The sequence below is a fragment of the Staurois parvus genome, unplaced genomic scaffold (genome assembly GCF_062004578.1).
Source record: "Staurois parvus isolate SC_StPar_1 unplaced genomic scaffold, SC_StPar_1.0 ptg000449l, whole genome shotgun sequence".
Taxonomy (NCBI): Eukaryota; Metazoa; Chordata; class Amphibia; order Anura; family Ranidae; genus Staurois; species Staurois parvus.
Genome location: NW_028318245.1, coordinates 5,541,552 through 5,566,117, shown reverse-complemented (window position 1 = coordinate 5,566,117; position 24,566 = coordinate 5,541,552). Strand labels below are relative to the sequence as shown.

The 24,566-nt window shown below is 44.0% G+C and overlaps 2 protein-coding genes across 2 annotated transcripts in view; both read right to left on the bottom strand.

Moving 5' to 3' along the window:
- Nucleotides 1-18,624, bottom strand: part of LOC149453446 (uncharacterized) — a 55,696-nt gene extending 37,072 nt beyond the window's left edge. Inside the window, 5 exon segments of the mRNA XM_089688646.1 lie at nt 13,584-13,660; nt 13,777-13,843; nt 14,117-14,299; nt 14,633-14,727; nt 18,468-18,624. Coding sequence (XP_089544772.1) covers nt 13,584-13,660; nt 13,777-13,843; nt 14,117-14,299; nt 14,633-14,710 — 405 coding nt within the window. The 5' untranslated portion in view covers nt 14,711-14,727; nt 18,468-18,624.
- Nucleotides 1-24,566, bottom strand: part of LOC149453441 (uncharacterized) — a 283,142-nt gene that overhangs the window by 157,681 nt on the left and 100,895 nt on the right. The gene's annotated exons all lie outside the window — the stretch shown is intronic.

The window sequence follows — 24,566 nt, the reverse complement described above, 5'->3', positions numbered from 1 at the left end:
TCTGACACCAACGACGGAGTGCTTTTTCCTCCCCCTAATACCAAAGAAGCATTATTTAGTCCTACGACCCCCCTAACTTCTGAAGGACAGAAAAGAAAGTTTGGAGACCCCTGGTTCAGATCAAAGCATCTTCATGTGTGAGAATGGCCCAGTCACAGTCCAGACCGAAATCTAATGGAGAATCTGTGGCCAAACCTGAAAATTGCCGTTCCCAGACGCTCTCCATCCAATCTGACAGAGCTTGAGCCATTCTGCAAAGAAGAACGGGCAGAAATGTCCATCTCTAGATGTGCAAAGAGACATCCCCAAAAAGACTTGCAGCTGGAATGGCAGCCAAAGGGGGTCCTACAAAGTATTGACTCCGGGGGGCCGAATACAAATGCCGCCACACTTCTCACAGATTTATTGGTCACAAATGTTGGAAACCATTTCTCATTTTCCTTCCACTTCACAATTATGTGCCACTTTGTGTCGGTCCATCACATCCAATCCCAATAAATACATTGTAACATGACAACATTGGGGGGGGGGGGGGGGGATACATTGTAACATGAGGGACATTCGGGGGGGGGAATACATTGTAACATGACAACATGGGGACATTTCAGGGGTATGAAGACTTTTTCAAAGGCACTGTACATACAGCTTATAAAACTTTCTAATCTTGGGTGACATTGGTGGCCCCTGTGCACTCACACACGCCGTATCAGCCAGTCCTCTGTCAGGGACCCCATGGCTTGTGTGTGCAAGCACGAGAGTACACAAACTGCCTCCAGAGAGCAGTTTGCAAGTTCTCACACATGCACACGAAAGCCATGGAGTCCCCAACAGAGGACTGGCGAAGACGCATGCCGGAAGATACGGTGCATGTCCAGACACGTTGCAAGATTCCTGCCTGATCAAGGGGACCACAGCGTGTCTGCACTTAACCAGATCTCCATTAAAGATGGTGGCTCCGGAGAACAGCAACCAAAGGAGAACTTCTGCTTCAACCAAGACAAGGGTCAAAGTACTCCACGGTGTAGCAAAAAGAAAAAAGAAAAAAAAAAAAAAAAGGATGGGGACAAGTGTTAGGGTCTTGTAGTTTTTGTGGGGTAAGGCAAAGTGAAGTTGCACTTTAATTTGCCATCACAAGGGGGTTGATAAGTGCCCTTATGGCAGGGGTGGGCAAGTCCTATCATGCCTCTGCGAGTCATGATGCAACTATCAGGCTTTCATGTAGTTCCATGACAGCTGGAGGGCCGCAGTTGCCCACCCCTGCCTTATGGCATTGTAGAGTGCAAGTTCCCTGTAGAGCCCAACTACAGCTTTGATATCACTTTAAATACGTTGTGATGTCATCTGCCCGCCTCTCCACCTTGGACAATCAGAGGAGACCTTGTATTCCTTCATAAAAGCTTCCCATGATTGGCTGAGCAACTTGATTTTGACCCAAGAACAAGACCGGAAGTACCCATACCAAATGGCCCAGGCAAACTGTGTAAAAAGTGATGGCAAAACTGGAGTTAGGCTTTAAGGGGACACTTGAGGACTTTTGACTATGTAATTTCCCCTCTCCTGATGAAGCTGATCGAGCACAGTTTGTGCTTTATCCCCAGCCAAAGCTGATGGTATTTCGACTTTTATGAACCTGAGAGTGCTCAAAGCTGAGTACTTTGACGTTCATACCACCCAGAGGTGATCAGCTCCCCACCCATGAAGGACTGGGCTCCTAGGAAGGATAGGTAAGCCTGGGACACATATGGGAGGGCACCTTAGAGCACATGGTAGAAACGATCAGGTGGCTGTCCAAAAAAAAGATAAATAAACCCCCTAGTAACTGTAGCACACAGGAGTTTTCTGCATGTTAGAGTTCCCACCAATGTAGCAGCATGAAATAAAATGTTAAATGCGATAGCAGAATATACCCGGGACATGTTATTTCAAAACGGTAACCAAAAATTTAAAAGGAAAGACAACAAAGAAATAAGACGGACGCCCAAAGGAAGACCAAAGAAGAAAGACGCCCAAAAGAAGACAGACGCCCACAGGAAAAAAAAGATTGCCATGGCCTACAACCCCATCAGTTATCTCTAAGAGCATCCAATGGTCCCTGCTGAGGTCCTAAATTATACCTGTATTTTCCAGCAGCCTCCTAATCCTGCCAAGTTGTATCAAATTGGTAAATGTTTTAATCCGCGTCTCATTTTGTGGGATTTCTGGCATTTCTTGAGCCAACTGGGAAAGGCCTGAAGGAACCCAGTCATCTCCATTACCGGGAACAAAGATCAGAGGCCCATCGGCATTCTTTGGAGTTTGAACGCCACAAAAAGTTTAGCGTTGTCTGGCCTCTGTGTCTACAGCCAGACTCTAATACATTTTGGCACTACGGAAGATTTTTCTACATTTGGACCCCACTGTATGTGTCACAAGCACAATTTGGGGTAGATTGGATGGGACCTACCATCAGCTACGGGATTTATGGGCGCACCTTGGGAACTGGATGCCTCAGCTGCAGGGCTGGCCTATGTTTGTTTCAGGCACTGGATGTGTTTGGCACTCTCCTTGCCATGTGGTGCAACAAGAGTAGTTTGCCGCAGGGTACTTTACAGGTCCAGGGTCCATCTCAGACCCTGAAGACCTCTCTGAGGGTATGTCCACCATGACGCATGAAGCCTGGACCCTGGTTTGGACCAGTAATATATTAACCAAGTATTGTAACCCAACAGGAAAAAAAGTCAAGGCCAGCATGTTCCAGTAATCCAGAATATAAACCAAAAGAAGAGAACCGGGACACAAATGATATGAAAATACAACATGAGCTCTTCAACGTCCCACAACAGTATTATGGATTGAACTCCTCGATGTAGTGATCTCCTGCTGACCAACTTTCCAAAATAAAAGAAGTATGTAGAACAAAAACATCACACTAACAAAATATGAACATTTAAAGCTGAACTCCAGGATCCTGCTAACTTGTTAAATTTCAATTCCCTCCCACCAAGCTTTATTAAACCGCTGACAAATCTGAAAACATGTAAGAGCCCCTGTAATGGCGTAATCATTCTTGGAAAAATGTGCCGTTTCCTGGTGTCAGGAGAAGGACTTTTGCTGCTGCGGCACGTCATATCCACTTAATTTGCATAGCCTGATTACCGTGGGCGCAGGACAGATCAGTCTCCTGGCCTGTCATTCAAACACCACGAGTGGGCGGGTCAGACCAGGAGTCTGAGATGCCAGGATCCGCCCCGGAAAGCCATCATGTCACAAAGGGAGTTACAAGACAAGCGTCGGGGTAAATGGCAAGTATGGTTTTAGGAGCCAAAAAGAGCGGGGATGGAGCTCTACTTATGGATGACTCCAGCCTGGATATCTGCATGGGAGGACGACTGAATATAAAAATGGAAAATATTTATTGGTAAAAGGAATTTTTCCAAAACCAGATTCCCAAAATGGCTCCCATCACTAACCATCCCAAGTTTGAAACCATACCTACTCACACTAGCTCTTGTAAGCCCCAATGAATGGGGCCCTTTGGAACCTCCAAAGCATGCTGGCTTGTCTTTTAGGTTTCTTACGATTAAATAAATATTTCATAGGGGGTTATTTACCAAAATTTACAAAATCTGGTGCAACTTCCAGGTTTTACTGCCAAAGTTTACTTGAACAAGCTAAAGTTAGAAACTGATTGGCTCCCATCACAAACCATCCCAAGTCTGAAACCATACCTACTCACACCAGCTCTTGTAAGCCCCAATGAATGGGGCCCTTTGGAACCTCCAAAAGCAGGTTGGCTTGTCTTTTAGGTTTAGGTAATATTTCATAAGGGGTTACCAAAATTTACAAAATCTGGTGCAACTCTCCATAGAAACCAATCAGCTTCCAGGTTTTAGCTTAACCGAACAAGTTAGAAGCTGATTGGCTACCATGCACAGCTGCACCAGGATTCTGAGTGCTCCAGTTTTAGTAAATCTCCGCCCATGTCTTGCAGCTCCCAAAATGAAGGAGATGGAAACTGACCATGCTTGGATGGATCTGTTTTCATGCCTAGCGTGGTCAGTAACGACCAGGAATGGGTTGCTTTCCAAGGGGCAGGATTACCAGGTATTTTATGACTGTAGAACATTACTGAGAAAACACAAAACATGATGTAGACGTAACTTTTCCATTAGGGATAACATACACCCAAGTTCAGATCAAACAGGCTAATAAAGCTACACTTGCTAGAGCACTTGATAAATGTCACCAGCAAGTCTACTATTCCATTACAATCCATCTATATAGAACCTCTCCCGGTTAGTCCTTCATACTATCATGACTGGCTCAACTCTGTCAATGTTTCTTTGCAAGAAGTCAACATTTTGTCCAGTTTAGATCATTGTTGGCTGAACAAGGGCTTGGTAATGGCACTGCTGGTTGAAGTGAAGTTGGTGGATCATTTATTGGGTCAGCATTTTGTCCATTTTATATCGTTGTTGGCTGAACAAGGGCTCGGTAATGGCAATGCTGGTTGAAGTGAAGTTAGTGGATCATTTATTGGGTCAGCATTTTGTCCATTTTATATTGTTGTTGGCTGACCATGGGCTCGGTCATGGAACTGCCGGTGAAAGTGGAGTTGGAGGATCATGTACTGGGTCAACATTTTGTCCATTTTAGATCATTGTTGGCTGAACAAGGGCTCGGCAATGGCACTGCTGGTGGAAGTGAAGTTGGTGGATCATGTATTGGGTCAACATTTTGTCCATTTTTATGGTCGTTGGCTGAACAAGGGCTCGGTAATGGCAAGGCCGGTGGACGTGAAGTTGGTGGATCATGTATTGGGTCATTTTTCTTCTAGCATGAGCACTGAGATGGTGACACTGGCTTAGTCAAGCTGACAGTTCAAGGCAATTCCACCTACAAATGACTCTACAGAAGACTAGGGTGATGGCATTTCCTCAGTTCCACATCCAACAAACGCAGTTACTTTACAGAAGGCGATATAGTCTTTCCACCAGCTGGCGGCGATTTAGTCTTTCCCCCAGCCGGCGGCGATTTAGTCTTTCCCCCAGCCGGCGGCGATTTAGTCTTTCCCCCAGCCGGCGGCGATTTAGTCTTTCCCCCAGCCGGCGGCGATTTAGTCTTTCCCCCAGCCGGCGGCGATTTAGTCTTTCCCCCAGCCGGCGGCGATTTAGTCTTTCCCCCAGCCGAAGTCCCAGGGTTGCCATCACTGGGAGTTCTACTCGGCACAGGTTCCTGGTTGGGGGGAAAAGGAAGATAATTAGCCTGTTGGGGGTTGGAACATTTGAAGGATTTCCCGCTATAGTGCTTCATGTGTTTAGTGAGGATGGACCTTTGTGTGAAGTCCTTCCCACACTCTGCACACTTAAAGGGTTTTTCCCCCGTGTGGATCCTCTGGTGCTCCACCAAAACGGTTTTCAAGGTGAAGGCCTTCCCACACTCCAAACAGGAAAAGGGCTTGATGCCCGTGTGGACTCTCTTATGGTCGGCCAAGTGAGATTTTTGTGTGAAGCTTTTCTTGCACATGTCGCAGGAATACGGTTTTTCAGCGGTGTGGATAATTTGGTGCTCCACTAGGTGGGACTTCTGGCTGAAGCTCTTCCCACACAAAGGGCACAAATAGGGTTTTTCCCCGGTGTGGATTCGTTGGTGTCTCATCACGTCCGATTTCTTGGCGAAGCACTTCCCACACTCTGAACATGGAAATGGCTTCTCACCTTTGTGGGTCTTCTCGTGGCTGACGAGGATAGACTTACGTGAGAATTTCATCCCGCATTCCGCGCACGTGAAAGGCTTTTCACCTGTGTGAGTCCGCTGGTGCATAATGCGACTGATATTTTGGGTAAAACACTTCCCGCAGAACTCACAGAAAAACTCTTTGTTGCGTCTACTGAGCGCTTTTCTGGAGGTATCCACATCGAAGGTGGGTTTAAACGTTTCTGTGGGTTGTTTAGGATCAGAGTCAGTTGACCTGTCTGAACTCTGACCTCCAGGACGGACAGCTGGGGGAACAGGAATTCCACCTGGAGATTCTTGTTTGATTCTTTTTACGTCCCAACCTGGCATTTGACACCCCTTCATGTTCTGCCTCATTTGACCATCTAGAGGGAATCCATTAAATAAATGTAAATATTTATGTACCACACACGGGTATCTATGCCTATGATTGGGGTCGGGGGGGGGGGGGGGGGGGGGGGGCAGAACTGGCCATACTTTATGAGCAGTATCAAGATGATAAACTATGACATTTAGTGTTTATTACTGACCTGTTCTAATATTTGTAGGGGTCTCTTCCTTCAAACATGCTTGACTGCCCATCGAATACATTTCCTCTTCATCTACATTCTCGACTTTAATAACGACCAGGTCATTGACCTAGACGGCGCACAAAACAATATGCGGTTGAATCAGGTCAGTGTCGCACCTAATCCTACCAACAGTTAATATGTTACAAAGCGAGTCCTGGATACAATATTCCCTCCATAACACTCAAGGGCAATGGTGATACTATAGGACAGTGGACTCCAGGGTTAGATGCAGCCCTTTGCCTGCCATTATCTGTCCCTTGGGGCACTATTCCTCAAACTGACACCAATTATGAGGCACTATATCTCCCGCTAAAACCAAAGATGGGGCACAATTCCTCCCACTGACGCCAATGATAAGGCATCATTCCTCCTACAGACAGCAAGAATGGGGTACCATTCTTCCCACTAAAACCAACGGTGGGGCACCATTCCTCCCACTAAAACCAACGGTGGGGCACCAATCCTCCCACTAAAACCAACAGTGGGGCACCAATCCTCCCACTAAAACCAACAGTGGGGCACCAATCCTCCCACTAAAACCAACAGTGGGGCACCAATCCTCCCACTAAAACCAACAGTGGGGCACCAATCCTCCCACCAAGAATGGGATACCATTTCGCTCACTAAAACCAACGGTGGGGCACCATTCCTCCCACCGCCACCAACGATGGGGCACCATTCCTCCCACCGCCACCAACGATGGGGCACCATTCCTCCCACCGCCACCAACGATGGAGCATTATTCCTCCCACCGCCACCAACGATGGAGCATTATTCCTCCCACCGCCACCAACGATGGAGCATTATTCCTCCCACCGCCACCAACGATGGAACATTATTCCTCCCACCGCCACCAACTATGGAACATTATTCCTCCCACCGCCACCAACGATGGAGCATTATTCCTCCCACCGCCACCAACGATGGAGCATTATTCCTCCCACCGCCACCAACGATGGAGCATTATTCCTCCCACCGCCACCAACGATGGAGCATTATTCCTCCCACCGCCACCAACGATGGAGCATTATTCCTCCCACCGCCACCAACGATGGAGCATTATTCCTCCCACCGCCACCAACTATGGAACATTATTCCTCCCACCGCCACCAACTATGGAACATTATTCCTCCCACCGCCACCAACTATGGAACATTATTCCTCCCACCGCCACCAACGATGGAACATTATTCCTCCCACCGCCACCAACGATGGAACATTATTCCTCCCACCGCCACCAACGATGGAACATTATTCCTCCCACCGCCACCAACGATGGAACATTATTCCTCCCACCGCCACCAACGATGGAACATTATTCCTCCCACCGCCACCAACGATGGAACATTATTCCTCCCACCGCCACCAACGATGGAGCATTATTCCTCCCACCGCCACCAACGATGGAGCATTATTCCTCCCACCGCCACCAACGATGGAGCATTATTCCTCCCACCGCCACCAACGATGGAGCATTATTCCTCCCACCGCCACCAACTATGGAGCATTATTCCTCCCACCGCCACCAACGATGGAGCATTATTCCTCCCACCGCCACCAACGATGGAGCATTATTCCTCCCACCGCCACCAACGATGGAGCATTATTCCTCCCACCGCCACCAACGATGGAGCATTATTCCTCCCACCGCCACCAACTATGGAGCATTATTCCTCCCACCGCCACCAACTATGGAGCATTATTCCTCCCACCGCCACCAACAATGGAGCATTATTCCTCACACTGATACCAAGAATGGGGTACTATTCCTCCCACTAAAACCAACGATGGGGCACCATTCCTCCCACTGACACCAACGATGGGGCACTATTCCTCCCACTGACACCAACGATGGGGCACTATTCCTCCCACTGACACCAACGATGGGGCACTATTCCTCCCACTGACACCAACGATGGGGCACTATTCCTCCCACTGATACCAAGAATGGGGTACCATTCCTCGCACTGATACAAAGAATGGGAGTACATTTCTCTCACTAATACCAATGATGGTGCACTATTCAACCCACTGATAAACAATGGAGTACCATTTTTCCCACTAAAACCAATGATGGGGCACCATTCCTCCCACCGACACCAAGAATGGGGTACGATTCCTCCCACTAAAACCAAAGAAGGAGCACTATTCCTCACGCTGATAACAAATGGGGTACCATTCCTCCCACTAAAACCAGTGACGGGGATCCATTCCTGCCAATAGTACCAACAATGGGGTACTATTCCTCAAACTAAAACCAATGATGGGGGCACTATTTCTCCCACTGATGCTGGAGCATTTTCTACTCCCATTGGCCACAATATGGCCTCCTAAAGTCTGAAGAACAGTAAACTGGTCCTTTTTTTATAAAGTTGGCTTTAGGATAGATATAGAAGCACTTTTATCGGGTTTTAAACTTGGTACGTACAGAATCAATAACTGCAACCACGTAGCATGATAGAGAGACAAGAGCATCTGAAGGACATCAATCATCAAGTTCAATCATCATTCCTGACATAGCATCCGGTGGAGACGAGCCATCTAGGTGGAGACGAGCCATCTAGGTGGAGACGAGCCATCTAGGTGGAGACGAGCCATCTAGGTGGAGACGAGCCATCTAGGTCTGATTTGATGTCAGACCTCAACAAGCCTCCCGCCACTCTATACGTCAATGTTGTGCTCTTCCTTGAGCAAGGTCTACTTCTTCTCAAAAGGAATGTTCGCCCTACTGACCAGTCGGCTGAAAATCCTTGTTTAGATACAATCCAGAAGTTAAACATCAGAATGTTTCCTCTTGGGATGAATATACCATAAAAAACATTTTTATTGTCATGTTCATGAAGGTTGGTGGAAACGTTAATTTGCCCAGTCTTAGGGAAAAAAAAAAAAAAAAAAAAAATCAAGTTCTGCTTTGCTTCTAGGTTGACCAAACGGAGATTTAGAACAGGTAGAACAATACCAAAATTTTTTCACCTTCCCACCTTGTCCTATGGATTTTCCGTTAACAATTGATCCAAAAACTACTAGAGTTCAGTGTATTTCAAATAGGATATAAGAGGAACCATAACACCGATTTGTGAAAAAATAAAAGGGAGGACTTCCATGGTGCACAGAGTTATTTCCATCTCCTATTCGTGTTTTTCCATCACAGCAGCTTTCGGATATTGGCACTTGGGAGTCCAAATGTGCAGAGCACTCCACATCAAAATGAAATCCTCCGTTCCCTATGTTCAGGAGCCCTGTGGAAGATTCGGAAGATCTAGTTCCATCTCACGGCACAGATATTCGGGTGTATAAAGTTCTGGCGACCAGATAGACACAACTTTGAGCTCAACACACCAACCATGCTCAGACAAAACCAGCCTTACAGACTTATGAGTCCGTGTTCCTATATAGGCCCAGGGCCTAGGACTCATGAATAGTTTTCAATCCAACATTCACAGTTCCAGTTCCCAACCTAATGCATCTTAAAGCAGAACTGTTACCCATAACAACTTGATGTGGAATGTAGGTTCCTTGCCTAAAGAACATTATTTTGTATCAACAATTTTGCTACCAAAATTAGTGTGTACTATAAATTGTCTTGCTGGAGGCTGCCATTTTGCTGAAGCCCTATGCCCCTCAGCAGCAGTAAATCTTAAAGCTGTCAGCAGATTGGCCTCTAGTAGCGATTGGTCAAAAATGGAGAGCAACTGAGCATGTGCAGAGTAGGGTGAGACAGTGTATAGCTGCACTTTACAGCATAGGCACTTATTTTTAAATGATTTACAGAGCTATACCTGCTAAAGGGGCTAGTGATCTAGCAGAACTTAATTTTCTAACTAAAGTTGCACTTTAACCCCCGAATAACGCATATGTACAGAGGCAAGACAGTTGGGCCTTAACAGCCACATATACAAAACATCAAAACAGCGCAAACATAGAAAACAAAAAATATTTTGAAAAAATAAAATAAAAAACTATTAATTCAATTATATAAGTCCCACTCCAAATTGATTGTGAATAAAAATATATAATATAGTTAAAAATATAAGAAAATCAAAATTCAAAATCAGATATAGATATAGATTATATATATATATTTATTTATTTATTTATTTTTTCATGAAAGTCCTCTTCCCAAGGAACCTTATAAATAATCGTGGAAGCACAATTTATAAGTTTCCTTGGGAAGAGGACTTTCATGAATAAATATTTATTTTTTGAAATTTTGATTTATTATATTTTTAACTATATTATATATTTTTATTCACAATTTGGAGTGGGACTTATATAATTAAATTAATAATTTTTATTTTTTATTTTTTTTCAAAATATTTTTTGTTGCAGTGATATATTTTTTATTTTATATATTTGCGCTGTTTTGATGTTTTGTATATTTGTTTGGTGTTTTTTGCACTGATGAGCAGCAGCATTTGTTGATTTGTTATCAAATTTACACTAATTTTGGCGCTGGTGATTTGTGTTTAAAAAAAAATTAACAGCCACCTGTCGCACATATACATCCATGGCGGTGGAGGTCTCTGCGTGCCGGCAGCGCACTCTCTGCACAGTGACCAAGCTGTCAGTCAGCTCTTGGTCTCTAGTTATGATCAGGAGCCAGCTGGACAAGCCCACAATCATGTGACCACTGTGACGGTCAATCACAATGGTCACAATCTTAAAATCTGTTCAAACCCCACCCACCTTAAGAGCCAGTTAAAAGGCCCCAGTGGGCAGGACAGCGTTAAGGTGCTTAACCATCAAACCCCATTCAAGGGAAGATGATGAATTAAAAATTCTTAAAAACGGATCTGTCCATACAAACGATCTACTAGGTGGGTCAGCTGACTAAAGAAGCCGCTTTGATACCCCCATTAACGCTCTGGTATTGAACAAAGTATTGAAAATAGTCAAAACAGGAGGACAATAATTACACTTATCTTCAAGTTGAATTCCAGAAATTCAACAACTTTTCAAAAACTGCACACGATGAGTTAACTCCAAGCAGGTGCATGCCACTTCCTGGACTTACTTCTATTATTTCTGACAGTTTTATGAGGCTCAAGCAAGGTCACTTCCAAAGCTCTGATGCTGCACAACTCTGGTCTGGTTTCCTGCAAGTGCAAAGTCTGTGAAGCTACTATGCCCACCCCTTCCCAATCACAGAAGCCTTTGTATTGTGTGAACTCATTCACACAATACAAAGGCTTCTGTGAATGGGCAGCAGAGGGGAGGGGTGGAATAGCTGCTGTGTAGACTTCTCTTCTCTCTCAGCCCCCAGTATCTTCAACAGAAACATAAATCTCCCAGATAGAAATAATCCCAGAAGGTGGCAGGCCCATGGTTGAAGTTAACTCATCGTGTGCCTGCATTTTGATTAACCCCTTCTTACCGAGCATTCACAAAATATGCAGCCCAACTGGACTGGGCTTTTTTTTTTTTATTCTGTGGGGCCGCATATTTGCGTATCTGTGTTGTGCTGGGAGTGCACCACTCGACACGCTCTCAGCACATAGACCAGGGTCTAACTAAGAGCCCTGAGTCCAGTACTAATGACTGGGACCCAGAACTTCCGATTCGGGGGGTCATCCGATTGCCATATTAGCCTCTGATTGGCTAACACAGTAATCAGTCACTGTGGAGCCTGCCTCCGTGTTTTCTCTCCCTGAATGAAGGAGAGACATACATTGAATCTCTCTCTCCTTTCAGAGGAAGAAAAACAAAAAAAAAAAAAAAAAAAAAGTGTAAAAATATATTATATATATATATATATATATATATATATATATATATATATATATAAAATTTATTTTTATAGTATTTTTTTTCTAATAGTAATACAAATAAAACAAACAAAAACAAGAAAAATACCTAGAGCACAGTTTGATCTAGGTCATTGCCAGGGTTAGTGTTTGGGTCAAGGTCAGAGTCAAAAGTCAGGGTCAGAATTTTTTTGGGGCAAGAGCTTGGAAAAAAAAAAAAAAAAAAGAAGTTTTTTTTTTTTAAATTAGTATCAATTTTAGGTAGGATTAAAAAAAATAAATAAATAAAAATTTGCACTGTTGTTTCTGGGCTGTACCACGGGCATAAACAACAACATCCACATACGTGGTATTGTTGGAATTGGAGCAGGAGAATTTATTTTGGATTGTTCTTTGGTGGTAGGTTATGGTAGTAGCAAGAAATATACAGCTAAATGTAAAAAAAATAATTTTTTTTTTTACTATTTTGGGACAGTTTTTTTTCTAGAATATATATACACATGTAAAAAAAAAAAAAAAAAAAAATCAGGAGATATTCATTACCATGTACCACCAAATGAAACTTTTCCCTGAAAAAAAGACAAGGTAAAATCCACCTGGGTGCACAAAGTAGTTGGGATGAAATGAATGTACAGTTTAACTAACATGTCAAACTTGCAAAATTGTGCTTAGGCATTAACATTCCCCTTAGGCGCAAAAAGGGTTACATTCTTGGAATTCAGCTTTCAGTCTATTTTCGTTACTTGGTTGAACGCTGTCTGCCATTCTATAGAACTAAAATTTGGAACACGTGAGACAACTGTACAAGTCGTGGAAGTACCATAAAACAGAATCGATATACGAAATTTTCCACGATGCAAAAATCGAATGTGTATTGGGTTCTTAGGTAGCCAGGCCGGTAAAACCTTTTCTCCATTTTCAGCTTTATGGGCCAACACTGAATGTGCCCACAGTATTTCATCATGAATCTAAAGCTTGAGCTGCGTCACAGAGAACAAGGAAAAAGCAAATACAACCTTGAGCACGGGTGTCAAACTGGTGGCCCTCCAACTGTTGCCAAACTACAAGTCCCATGAGGCATGGCAAGATTGACAGTTACAAGCATGACTCCCAAAGGCAGAGGCATGATGGGACTTGTAGTTTGGCAACAGCTGGAGGGCCACCAGTTTGACACCCCTGACCTAGAGCAATGGTGAGCGCTAAAGCATTCGTGCCGCTTCTCTTTGGACAAGCAAAGCCCATCTGATGGGTCATGGACCACTCCAGTCCTTTATGGTCAACTCACACGCACAGAGCTTTTCCATATTACTGCAACAACTCGGAAACCATCTCAAGACAACTCCTTTCACATCGTTTAACAGAGCACCCCTCTCGGAGCCTGAATCACCACTGGAAACCAGTCTTAGGCAATGGGGACCATTCCAGATGGACAGAAGAAAACATAAAGGGTTCCAGGTCTGGTCCTTCTCAAACTCACCTTTGACATATACTACACATCTTAAATGGTTTATTCCTGCCCTTCCCATAGGCAAGCCGAGCCTTATTCACTTACCTCGTAATCCTGATCATCTTCTGCGGGGTCAGGAGATCCAGGACATCTCTCCGGGGTATTTCTGTTACTGGATCCATCTGTAGGAAACACACACATGGACTGAATCCATTGTTTCTAGGTGTTGATCAGATGATGGGGGATCTAGGTAGACCCTCCGTACTGCTCTCTCCTTTCCAATAGAGTCCCCTCTTACCTGGTGAGGAAAGGGGCTGGTGGACTTCCATAACTTCATCTTTGTCATCATCCACACATTCCAACTCCTGCAGAGAGGGGAAATAAAAATTTAAAAAAATGACATCCTGAAACCTGATTGGATACCAATATATACCGTCAGGGAAGACAGGAACCAAAGAAGTAAAACTTTTAGTCATCTTAAGGCAGCAGAAGAGAAAAAAAATTCTCTCGCCCGTAACCAAAAGTCTAAAGGTGAACACAGTTTCTTTCTTTAGTGAATCCAACCAGGAATAAAGTTTTTTGAAGGAACCATTCCAAAATGAAAAAATTGGCAATGCAACATTCCCGGCACCGCTCACCTCTCCTGTCAGCAACTCGATGATCTTGTTGGCGAGCTTCAAAATCTGGTAGTTATTTTTCCTCTTGTGGAAGGGCACGTGAAGCTTGCTGGTGCTATGGCTGCGGCTCGTTCCTGCGGAGCCCCCGGGGTGGCTGCTGGAGGCCACACAGTCACCGGATGACTTCTTCACGACTATGCAATCCTATGAATCAAATCCGAATATAGCCATCAAACTGCGTTCTAGAAATCACAGAACGGGGGTGCCAATGTGTGTGGTGGGGCAAAATAACATGAGGAGAGCAGCTAGAGCAAGCACAATGTCCACACTAAAGGTAAAGGATTCAGGTCTCTCCAACTAGGTGTGTGATCCCTCCCAGAATCCTCCTCACCTCTCCGGTCAGGTCTGTGTTTAATTAATAGAGGTAAGAGTGATGTCATGTGACCTCCCAGAATCCTCCTCACCTCTCTGGTCAGGTCAGGGTTTAATTAATAGAGGTAAAAGTGACGTCATGTGACCTCCCAGAATCCTCCTCACCTCTCCAGTCAGCAGGTAGATGATCTCCAGAGTGATGTTTAAAATCTTCTCTGACATCTCACTCTTGCCCTTCTCCATTTTCAAAGGAGGGATTCCTGGTGGAGAACAGAGGACACCACATCATGTAACGTAGTAATTATAGACAGGACTAAATTCTATTCTATTCGGCTTCAACAACCAAAATATATGCGGATGATAAAGTACACCACATGTGTCAAACACAAGGCACATGGGCCGAATCCAGCCTACAAGGCCATTTCATGTGGCCCTCGCACGTGTCCTGCAGTGCCCCTCTCATCTGCACCCCTACCTTGTCTCAGAAGTCGATAGCAGAGAGAAGGGCAGAACTCCTCTGCCAGATCCTGCGCTTCTCCATGCAGCTACAAAGAGGCTCGTCTCTGCCCCCTACCATCCCCATCTCAGCAGACGGCAGCAGAGAGGAAGACAGAGGGCCTCCTACAGATCCTGTGACTCTCTGTGCAGCCGCAGCACCGCCTCATCTCTGCCTCCCCTGGTCTCAGCATTCAGCAGAGTCCGGAAGATGACTTTAGCCCGCCTCTGGTCCTCCCCCAGACCCTGCACTTTCTGTATCCCAACTCAGCCCCCCAGCTTTTTCCCAGCAGCAGCACATGTGTGGGGTGCACTGTGATGTAAGGGAGGATGAGGGGCTCTAGACATCTAGTCTTACAGATACAACCAGCCCTTTGAGGGCAACCATAATGCTGATGCGGCCCGCGATGAAATGGGAGTTTGACTCTGTTGGAGTACACCACCTAAATGGTGCCTACTGAAATTCTAATACAAAAGGTGAAAGTAGGTGAGAAACTTCCTCCTTGTTGGCCTACTTCAACACAGGCTATCCCCCCTTTCAGGCTACCATGACTGCTGGACTGCTGCTGACTCATCCACCTTACCAACTGCTTGGTACCCACCACCCCTCTCTGCCAGTCCTTCTTTCCCAGCAAACAAAATTCAAAGCATACACAGTCATCCACAACTCTGCCCCCCCCCCCAACCACATCACCAAACTCTTCTCAGAATTTCACTCCTCGCTCTTCCCAAGACCTCCTGATCTCTAACTCACTCATCATCTCCTCCCCTGCTCACCTCCAAGTCTTCTCCTGAGAAACTCCCATCCTCTTGGACTCTCAACTCTATTCTTGATCCCTGAAAACCCGTTCACCCCCAATGCCAAAACACTGTAGGCAAAATAAAGTGTGTGGGGGAAATAAGTTAGTCAATATACTTACCTTATCCCAGGTTTCCTCCTGCGCCACACAATTGAGCGCGACACATCACCGTCCCTCCAGCAAGATGTCAGGAAATACTGAGTTGCCCAAATCTCAGAAGAAGACGCACTGTCGCGGCGATTTGAAGGTCTTCTCAAAAAAATTTGGGCTACTAAGCATTCCTCAGGATTTTGACCAATAGCATGGTGGCGTCACCCACCGCAGTACAGAAGCCAGGCATAAAGTGAAGTATAATGAGCTCCCACGCAGAATAATTCCCAACTATGTTCTAGTCCTCCAGGGAGTTTTGGGTGTCACAGCTCCCCCATTACACTCTTCATATACAAGATAGAGAAAAAAGCCAGAAAGGATGGTGGAAGTCCTTTTTTAATGGGCACAGCAGGTGTGCAAACCTGGGATGCCTCTATAAAGGTCACAGCATGTGTAAAGACCATGGAAGCCCTCATAATGGGCACAGCAGGTCTGCAGAGCCAGGAATTCAAGTTAGGAATGGTGGGAACCCCTCATAATGAGCACAGCAGGTGTACAGACCCAGGAACTCACAGCAAGGACAGTAGGAACCTCTCATAATGGGCACAGATGGCATTCAGACTTATGAACTCAATGAAAGGATCGTGGGAACTCCTCATAATGGGCACATCAGGTTTGCAGAGCCATGACCTCGGCAGAGGTATGGATATCAACAACAGAGTTCTCGAGGAGGTTTAAACTATCAAGTATCTAAAGAACACTAGAATACAAATATTTGGTGGACTGACCATTCAACAGCACCACTTACTCACACCATCGACTATTAGGGCCAAATTTATGGACACACCACATCAAAATTATTGAACCTCACAGGAACCTAACTTAAGGATGACATGGGTTTTCTTCTAATAGTCAAAGCCATCTGGGCGATGCAGAAACCGATCAACAAGAAGGTCCAAGTCCCAAAATTATTAAAGACGCAAATGTCTTAAAGCCAGACAGCCAACATCTTCAGGCGTCCAGCGATGGTGGCCCTTCTACGTCTCTCATGACTGGAGAGCTTTGAAGCCAAACTCCAGGTTTTTCAATAAGCCTTCTGATGGTGGATCTTCCTTTACGACAAGCTAAAAGGTCTACACAAAGTGGCCAGAATAAAGAATACGAGGTATAACAAGTTGGCAGTTTTTCAGAAGATGAGTCAGTATGAAAGTTCCCGGCCTGTAGGGTCAAATGACGAGATAAAACGTCAATGTCTTTCATGACCAGAGAGCTTTGATGCCCAATCTTAGGTTTTTACAATAAACCTCAAGTTATGGTGGATCTTTCTTCATGGTGAGCTAAAAGGCCAGACACCCAACATCTTCAGGTGTCCAGCAATGGCAGCCATTCTACATCTCTCATGACCAGAGAGCTTTGAAGCCAAACTCAAGGTTTTTCAATAAGCCTTATGATGGTGGATCTTCCTTTATGACAAGCTAAAAGGCCTACACAAAGTGGCCAGAATAAAGAATACGAGGTATAAAAATTTTGCAGTTTTTCAGAAGATAAGTCCGTATGAAAGCTCTCGGTCTGTAGGGTCAAATGACGAGATAAAACATCAATGTCTCTCATGACCAGAGATCTTTGATGCTCAACCTAAGTTTTTCAATAAACCTCAAGTGATGGTGAATCTTTCTTCATGGTGAGCTAAAAGGCCAGACACCCAACATATTCAGGTGTCCAGCAATGGCGGCCCTTCTACGTCTCTTATGACTTGAGAGCTTTGAAGCCAAACTGAAGGTTTTTCAATAAGCCTTGTGATGGTGGACCTTCCATTACGACAAGCTAAAAGACCTACACAAAGTGGCCAGAACGAATAAGAGATATAACTCTTCGGCAATATTTCAGAAGACAAGTCCGTATGGAAGTTCCCTGTAGGTTCCAATGAAGAGTTAACACCCTAGAAGTCAGAAGGTCCCACCATCAAGAACATCCAGCCCAACCACGACCACCCAGCTCATGGTGTTATATGGGGTGCCTGATGGATGTAATTTTTGCCCCAGACCCTCATAAGAACCCAACAGACTTCCCTATCCCAATACGACCCCTACTCACCACCATAGAAGACCGAAAAGGTTCATCATTGGCCAATTATTGTATTGGGGGGGGCAACCAAGATTCGTCCGACCTTGGTAGAACTGCGACAAGTCTCAATTGCCCAGATCTATGAATCGCGCCGGCTGGACAAATGCTGGTAACGCATCTCTGAGGCGGTTCACTGAGATTCGCCAAATTCCGAGATTGGCTGGTCTCCACTGCTGACAGCCCCGTAGAAATTGACCCTTTATGGGTCTAGCATGAAAAGTCAAGAGCAAGAAGGTGGGGAAGTTCGATCAATCCTTCCCTTTGCTGAGTAGGAAAGGGAAGGAGCCCACCCACACGCCAACAGATTGGCCAAGTCAGAGGGAACTCTACAGCGCCACCAAGTGGAATCATCCCCCCCCCAGCCATCGATGTCAATGGGACATTGGTTGGTCTATGGCCAGCCTTGGGGTGGAAGATCAGTTGATGACCCTGAGAGGTGGGCAGGAAACACCCTAAGGCTGCCCAGACATGGGGATTATATAACTTATTACCTGTGTGGGAGTCAGCTCAGCCCTGCGGCGGTGACTGGAGGCCTTTTTGCTGCTTCAGGGCCCCCGGGAACCCCCCTGCACGCTTACCCGGGCGGAGGACAGGGCCGGACGATCTTTTTCCCCCTTTTGACGAAATCCAGAGCTCCAACAAAATGGCCGCCGCGCTCCTGCGCCGACGACCAGCGCCAGAATCCATTGGGGAGAATCTTTTCCGCCTGGTGCTCGTACGTGGCTGCGCGCTTGTGGGGCGGTACCCCGTCCGCTTCCATATATGGTGAGCTCCTTGGCGCGTGTCCAGCGAGGCGTGTTGATAGATGGGAGGCGGCCATGATGACTAAGGGCAAGTGCTTGAGACTCAAAGTCGGCAGCCATGATGGTTTTGGGCAGATTCTGTGATAATTGCGGGCAGGATTAAAATTATAGTTCTTCTGGTACAGGTATAGTGACAGTTTAATTCCTGGAATGGACTGCAAAAAAAAAATTTTTTTGCGTACCTATATATAGCGGCTGTTGACGCTTTCCAAGTAGGCCCCTTCTGAAGTGCCGCACTTTTGTAGATGACTGTGCCACTACCGGAAACATTCCTGGAATCTGTGTCCTTTTGAGGCTTTTTTTTAATTTTGGACTTAGCCAGGGTGCTAAGTCAGGGGAATAAGGTGGTCAAGTTTCGGAATGGATTTCTGGGCCTGGAACTTGCAAACACTTGATGTGCAGGAGCATTGTCGTGCTGGAGGTCCGGTCTTTTTCTCCACACAGATTCCTGTAACCTTTTCAGAATGTCCTGTTCACCATGTTGGTTGACCGTTGTCCCACGTTTTATGAACTCTCAGTGAACTATCCCCTTGGGATAAAAAAAAAAACTGAGAACAAGACATGCGTAACTTCTTTGGGCGAGGTGAATTGTTTGTTTTCCACGGCAAGCGCTGGCGTTTTGTTTCCGAATCATAATGGAAACACCATGTTTCATCACCGGTAAGAACCCTATCACACACCTCAAAAGTTTTTGACATGGAAACGAGGGACACCTATTGGCAAATGTAGGTAGGTATAGGGCACGCCCTCTGCCAAGCCCCCTTAACCTCCAGAAGAGACCAGGCCATTTTTTGTTATGTGGCGATGCGCTACTTTAACTGGTAATTGCGCAGTCATGCAACACTGTACACAAATCCCAGCCACGTTACCATCTGCCTGGAGTTTGCATGTTCTCCCAGTGCCTGCGTGGGTTTCCTCCGGATGCTCCGGTTTCCTCCCACCCTCCAAAGACATGCTGGTAGGTGAATTGGATCCTGTCTAAATTGTCCCTAGTATGTGTATGTATGAATGTGAGTTAGGGACCTTAGATTGTACGCTTCTTGAGGGTTAGGGACTGATGTGAATGTACAATATATATGTAAAGCGCTGCGCAAATTGATGGCGCTATATAAGTACCTGAAATAAAATAATAATAATAATAAATTTATCATTTTGTTTCACACAAACAGAGCTTTCTTTTGGTGGGATTTGATCATTTTCATCTTATTTTTTGCACTATAAATGAAAAAAAAGACAAGTTTGAAAAAAAAATATATTTACTTTTTGCTATAAAACATATGCAATAAAATAAAAAATAAAAAAAATAGAATTTCTTCATAAATTGTGGCCAAACTGTATTCTGCTACATGTCTTTGGTACAAAAAATCCAAATAAGTGTATTATTATTATTATAATACAGGATTTATTATTATTATTATTATTACACAGGATTATTATTATTATTATTAAGATTATTATTATTATAATACAGGATTTATTATTATTATACAGGATTTATTATTATTGTTATTATTATTACACAGGATTATTATTATTATTGTTATTATTAAGATTATTATTATTATAATACATGATTTATTATTATTATTATTATTATTATTATAATACAGGATTTATTTTTATTATTATTATTATTATTGTTATTATTATGATTATTATAATACAGGATTTATTATTATTATTATTATTATTATAATACAGGATTTATATAGTGCCAACAGTTTGCGCAGCGCTTTACAAAATAAAGGGAGACATTACAGTTACATTACAATTTAGTCCAAGAGGAAACAGAGGGCCCGGCTCATTAGAGCTTACAATCTAGGAGGAAGGGTTGAGTGATACAAAAGGCAATAGCTGGGGGGATGAGCTGATGGTGGAAATAAAAGGCTGTTTACTAGGTAGAAGCAGGATAGACTTCTTTAAAGAGAAAGGTTTTCAGGGATCGTCTAAAGGTGGATGGATCAGGAGACAGCCGGACAGATTGGGGTAGGGAGTTCCATAGGATGGGAGAAGCTAGGGAGAAGTCCTGGAAACGAGAATGGGAGGAGGTGACACGGGAACTAGAGAACAGAAAGTCTTGGGAGGATTGGTTGATATTTTGAGACCAGGTTGGTGATGTAGCCGGGGCAGAGTTGTGGATGGCTTTTGTAAGTTGTTGTTAGTATTTTGAATTTTATTCATTGGGCATGTATTGATTGGTTTGCGTGACAGTTATAGCGTCTACAAATAGCGGTTTATATAATGGAATTTTTATTTATTTATTTATTTATAGCAGGACTGCGGCGGGCATTCTGACACTAACTGACACCGAGTAAGAACTGGCTAACTGCCACTGACATCCCCAGTGACACCAATACAGTGATCACTGCTAATAAAAAAGCACTGACACTGTACTAATGACACTGAGCAGGAAGGGGTTAACATCTGGGGCGTTCAAAGGGTTAACTGTGTGATAGATTTGAACAGATAAGACTTTTTTTTTAATTTTTTCTGACCTCCGGAACGGATTAATTGGTTTTCAACGCATTTACAATTGTTTTTTGCAATAGGAACAGATTCATTGGTTTTCAATGCATTTATATATTTTTTTTTAAATCATGTCCCTGTACAGTATTTATGCCTTTAAAGTGCACTTTATAAAGAGTTTTGAACAGATAAGACTTTTCTTGACATTTTTCTGACCTCCGGAAAGGATTAATTGGTTTTCAATGCATTTACAATTTTTTTTTAATCACGTCCCTGTACAGTATTTATGCCTTTAAAGTGCACTTTTTAAAGAGTTTTGAACAGATAAAAGACTTTTTTTCTTACTTTTTTCTGACCTCCGGAACAGATTAATTGGTTTTCAACGCATTTACGATTTTTTTTCGCAATATGAACGGATTAATTGGTTTTCAATGCATTTACAAATGTTTTTTTATTCATGTTCCTATACAGGACTATGCCTTTAAAGTGCACTTTTTTATAAAGAGTTTTGAACAGATAAGACTTTTCTTGACTTTTTTCTGACCTTCGGGATGGATTAATTGGTTTTCAATGCATTTACGAATTCTTTTTTAATGATGTCCCTGTACAGTATTTATGCCTTTAAAGTGCACTTTATAAAGAGTTTTGAACTGATAAGACTTTTTTTTACTTTTTTCTGACCTCCGGAACGGATTAATTGGTTTTCAATGTATTTACAAATTTTTTTTTGCAATACGAACGGATTAATTGGTTTTCAATGCATTTACAAATTTTTTTTTGGAATACGAACGGATTAATTGGTTTTCAATGCATTTACAATTTTTTTTCGCAAAACGAACGGATTAATTGGTTTTCAATGCAATTACAACATTTTTTTTTCTTCATGTCCCTGTACAGTATTTATGCCTTTAAAGTGCACTTTATAAAAAGTTTTGAGCAGAAAGACTTTTTTTTACTTTTTTTCTGACCTCCGAAGGATTAATTGGTTTTCAATGCATTTACAAATTTTTCCTTAATCATGTCCCTGTACAGTATTTATGCCTTTAAAGTGCACTTAATAAAGAGTTTTGAACAGATAAAATACTTTTTTCTAACTTTTTTTCTGACCTCTGGAACAGATTAATTGGATTTCAATACATTCCTATGGGAAACCGCAAATTGAAAAGTCCAGCAGAACGCATTAAATTCGTAAACTAAGGTACGCCTGTACAACTTTATAGATCAGACCAAAATGAGGGACAAATGAGGAGGAAAGAAGGACTTTCAGGGACAGTCCCTCGAAATCAGGGACAGTCCCTCGAAATCAGGAACAGTCCATTGAAATCAGGGACAGTCCCTCGAAATCAGGAACAGTCCCTTGAAATCAGGGACAGTTCCTCTAAATCAGGGAAAGGTGGGAGCTATGCTATCAAACACCTCTGCATTCTTCAAAAGATCGAAAAAAAATTTGAAGACGACGCTCTCATCTTCCGTCCAGATTCGAGGCACCATCTTTGCGGAAATCTTTCTCATTCCCAAATACTCCTGTAGCATCTGCTGCACTGTTTATGTTCAATTCTCCCGGCGTTATTCGCACACTGAATCTTCAATCTCACACACTGCACATTTCCATCCGTGCTTTGCGTTTTTTGGCTGCCCACTTCTTGGGTCATCATGGACATCTTCCCGCCTACGCCATTCAGAAATACTGGATGTCTTCAAGGAATGGTCACCATAAGCCCGTTTGTAACACAGATAAAATTTCACTCCCAATTTTGCCAATTTTCAAACAAAATTTGATGTTAATCCGCTGCTCCAGATTCCCGTCACTCATTTTCCTCCAACAGCGCAACACACACACACGAGTTATTTCTTCTACTACTCCGTAAAGACCGAGTCCACTGGTCTGCGACCCAAGAGAGTGCGAGTTCGAAGAGGTCAGAAAATGCTGTAGTGTGAATGGCTGTGTGAGCCACCACCATAGGACTACAAGTTTTCCAGGAATTAAATTGTCACACCACGTATATACTCTTTCTGTCTATAAAATTATGTTTGAAGGTCACTTTCTTGGTACTTTCTTAGGTACCTTAGATGGTCAAATGTTACCTCACGTGCCTCTAACTGTAGGTATGAGCTGCCACTAAAGTTAACCTGTTGCCTTATATGGGCAAAGCCCGGGTCAGCTGGTACAGTGGCGCGATCACACGCATGTGAAAGCCTTTTTTACGGTCAGGAGTGTCGCAAGGGGCGTGACCAGAAGAGCAGGGTGTAGCTTTCCCTCATAGTTGTTGCTCCAGTAGGAGGCCTACAGAGATACAGGGCGATCCCGGGGCCACCTATGCTGTGCTTGATCGGCTTCAAGATCCATTCTGTCCATGTGTACAGATGACGGGATGGAAATCCCAGAATGCCACCTCCCTGTTCCAGGCTTCTCCATTGTTCAGAAGTTACTCACTTGTAATGCCTTGCGTTTCTTCCATGGTTGCAGGCTTTGGTTCCGATTTTACCATGCACTTGGGGCCCATGAGACACAGGTGTAAGCAGGAAGAAGTTGGGAGAAGAAGTGTTTCTCCCAGAGAGGAGGATGGTTTCATTTTCTTCCTGGCAGGATCCCTTAAATACCCAAAGAAGGAGCCATTGGAAGAGGAGCCATGAGGGAGAACATCATATAAGGGACTGAGACTTCAATCTTACTCTCCTCCAGAGTTGGGCACATAGGGCACACCACCACACTAAAGGAGAACTTCATTGTATGATTGGGTGAGATGTTTTCTTGGAGACTGTATTACTTGACCACGAGGACATCTTTATTGCGTTGATGGAACTGTGACGGTTGCACCAAAATTGCCATGGACTGAGCCTATGGCCACTTCCAGTATCAGACATGGATTTCAGTAACCTTGCTGGCAAAGTACCCTGCCATGCCGAGTTAGGCAGAATATCCCTTAGCAACTCCCACTCGGTGAAGAGAATTCCGGTGTAACCAATGGTAATGCAAAACCTGGTCTAGCCAAGGGCAAGTGGCGGAGAGGCGCCGAAACCCATGGAACATACGCGCGTTTGATAGAATGTGGGATTGCCATGGAGAATTAATAGCACTCATGCAAGTCTGCAAAAGGCAGTGCATTTTTGTGCAGCGTGGGATTAGCTGTCACTTTCCCCAGAGCTAAAGGAAACTTTGTTTCTTTTATCTCGGGAAAGAAACTAAAAAGAAACTTTGTTTCTGTTATCTGGGGAAAGAAACTAAAAGGACACTTTGTTTCTTTTATCTCGGAAAAGAAACTAAAAGGAAACTTTGTTTCTTTTAGCTGGGAGGAAAGTGACAGCTGATTCTCTGAGCTA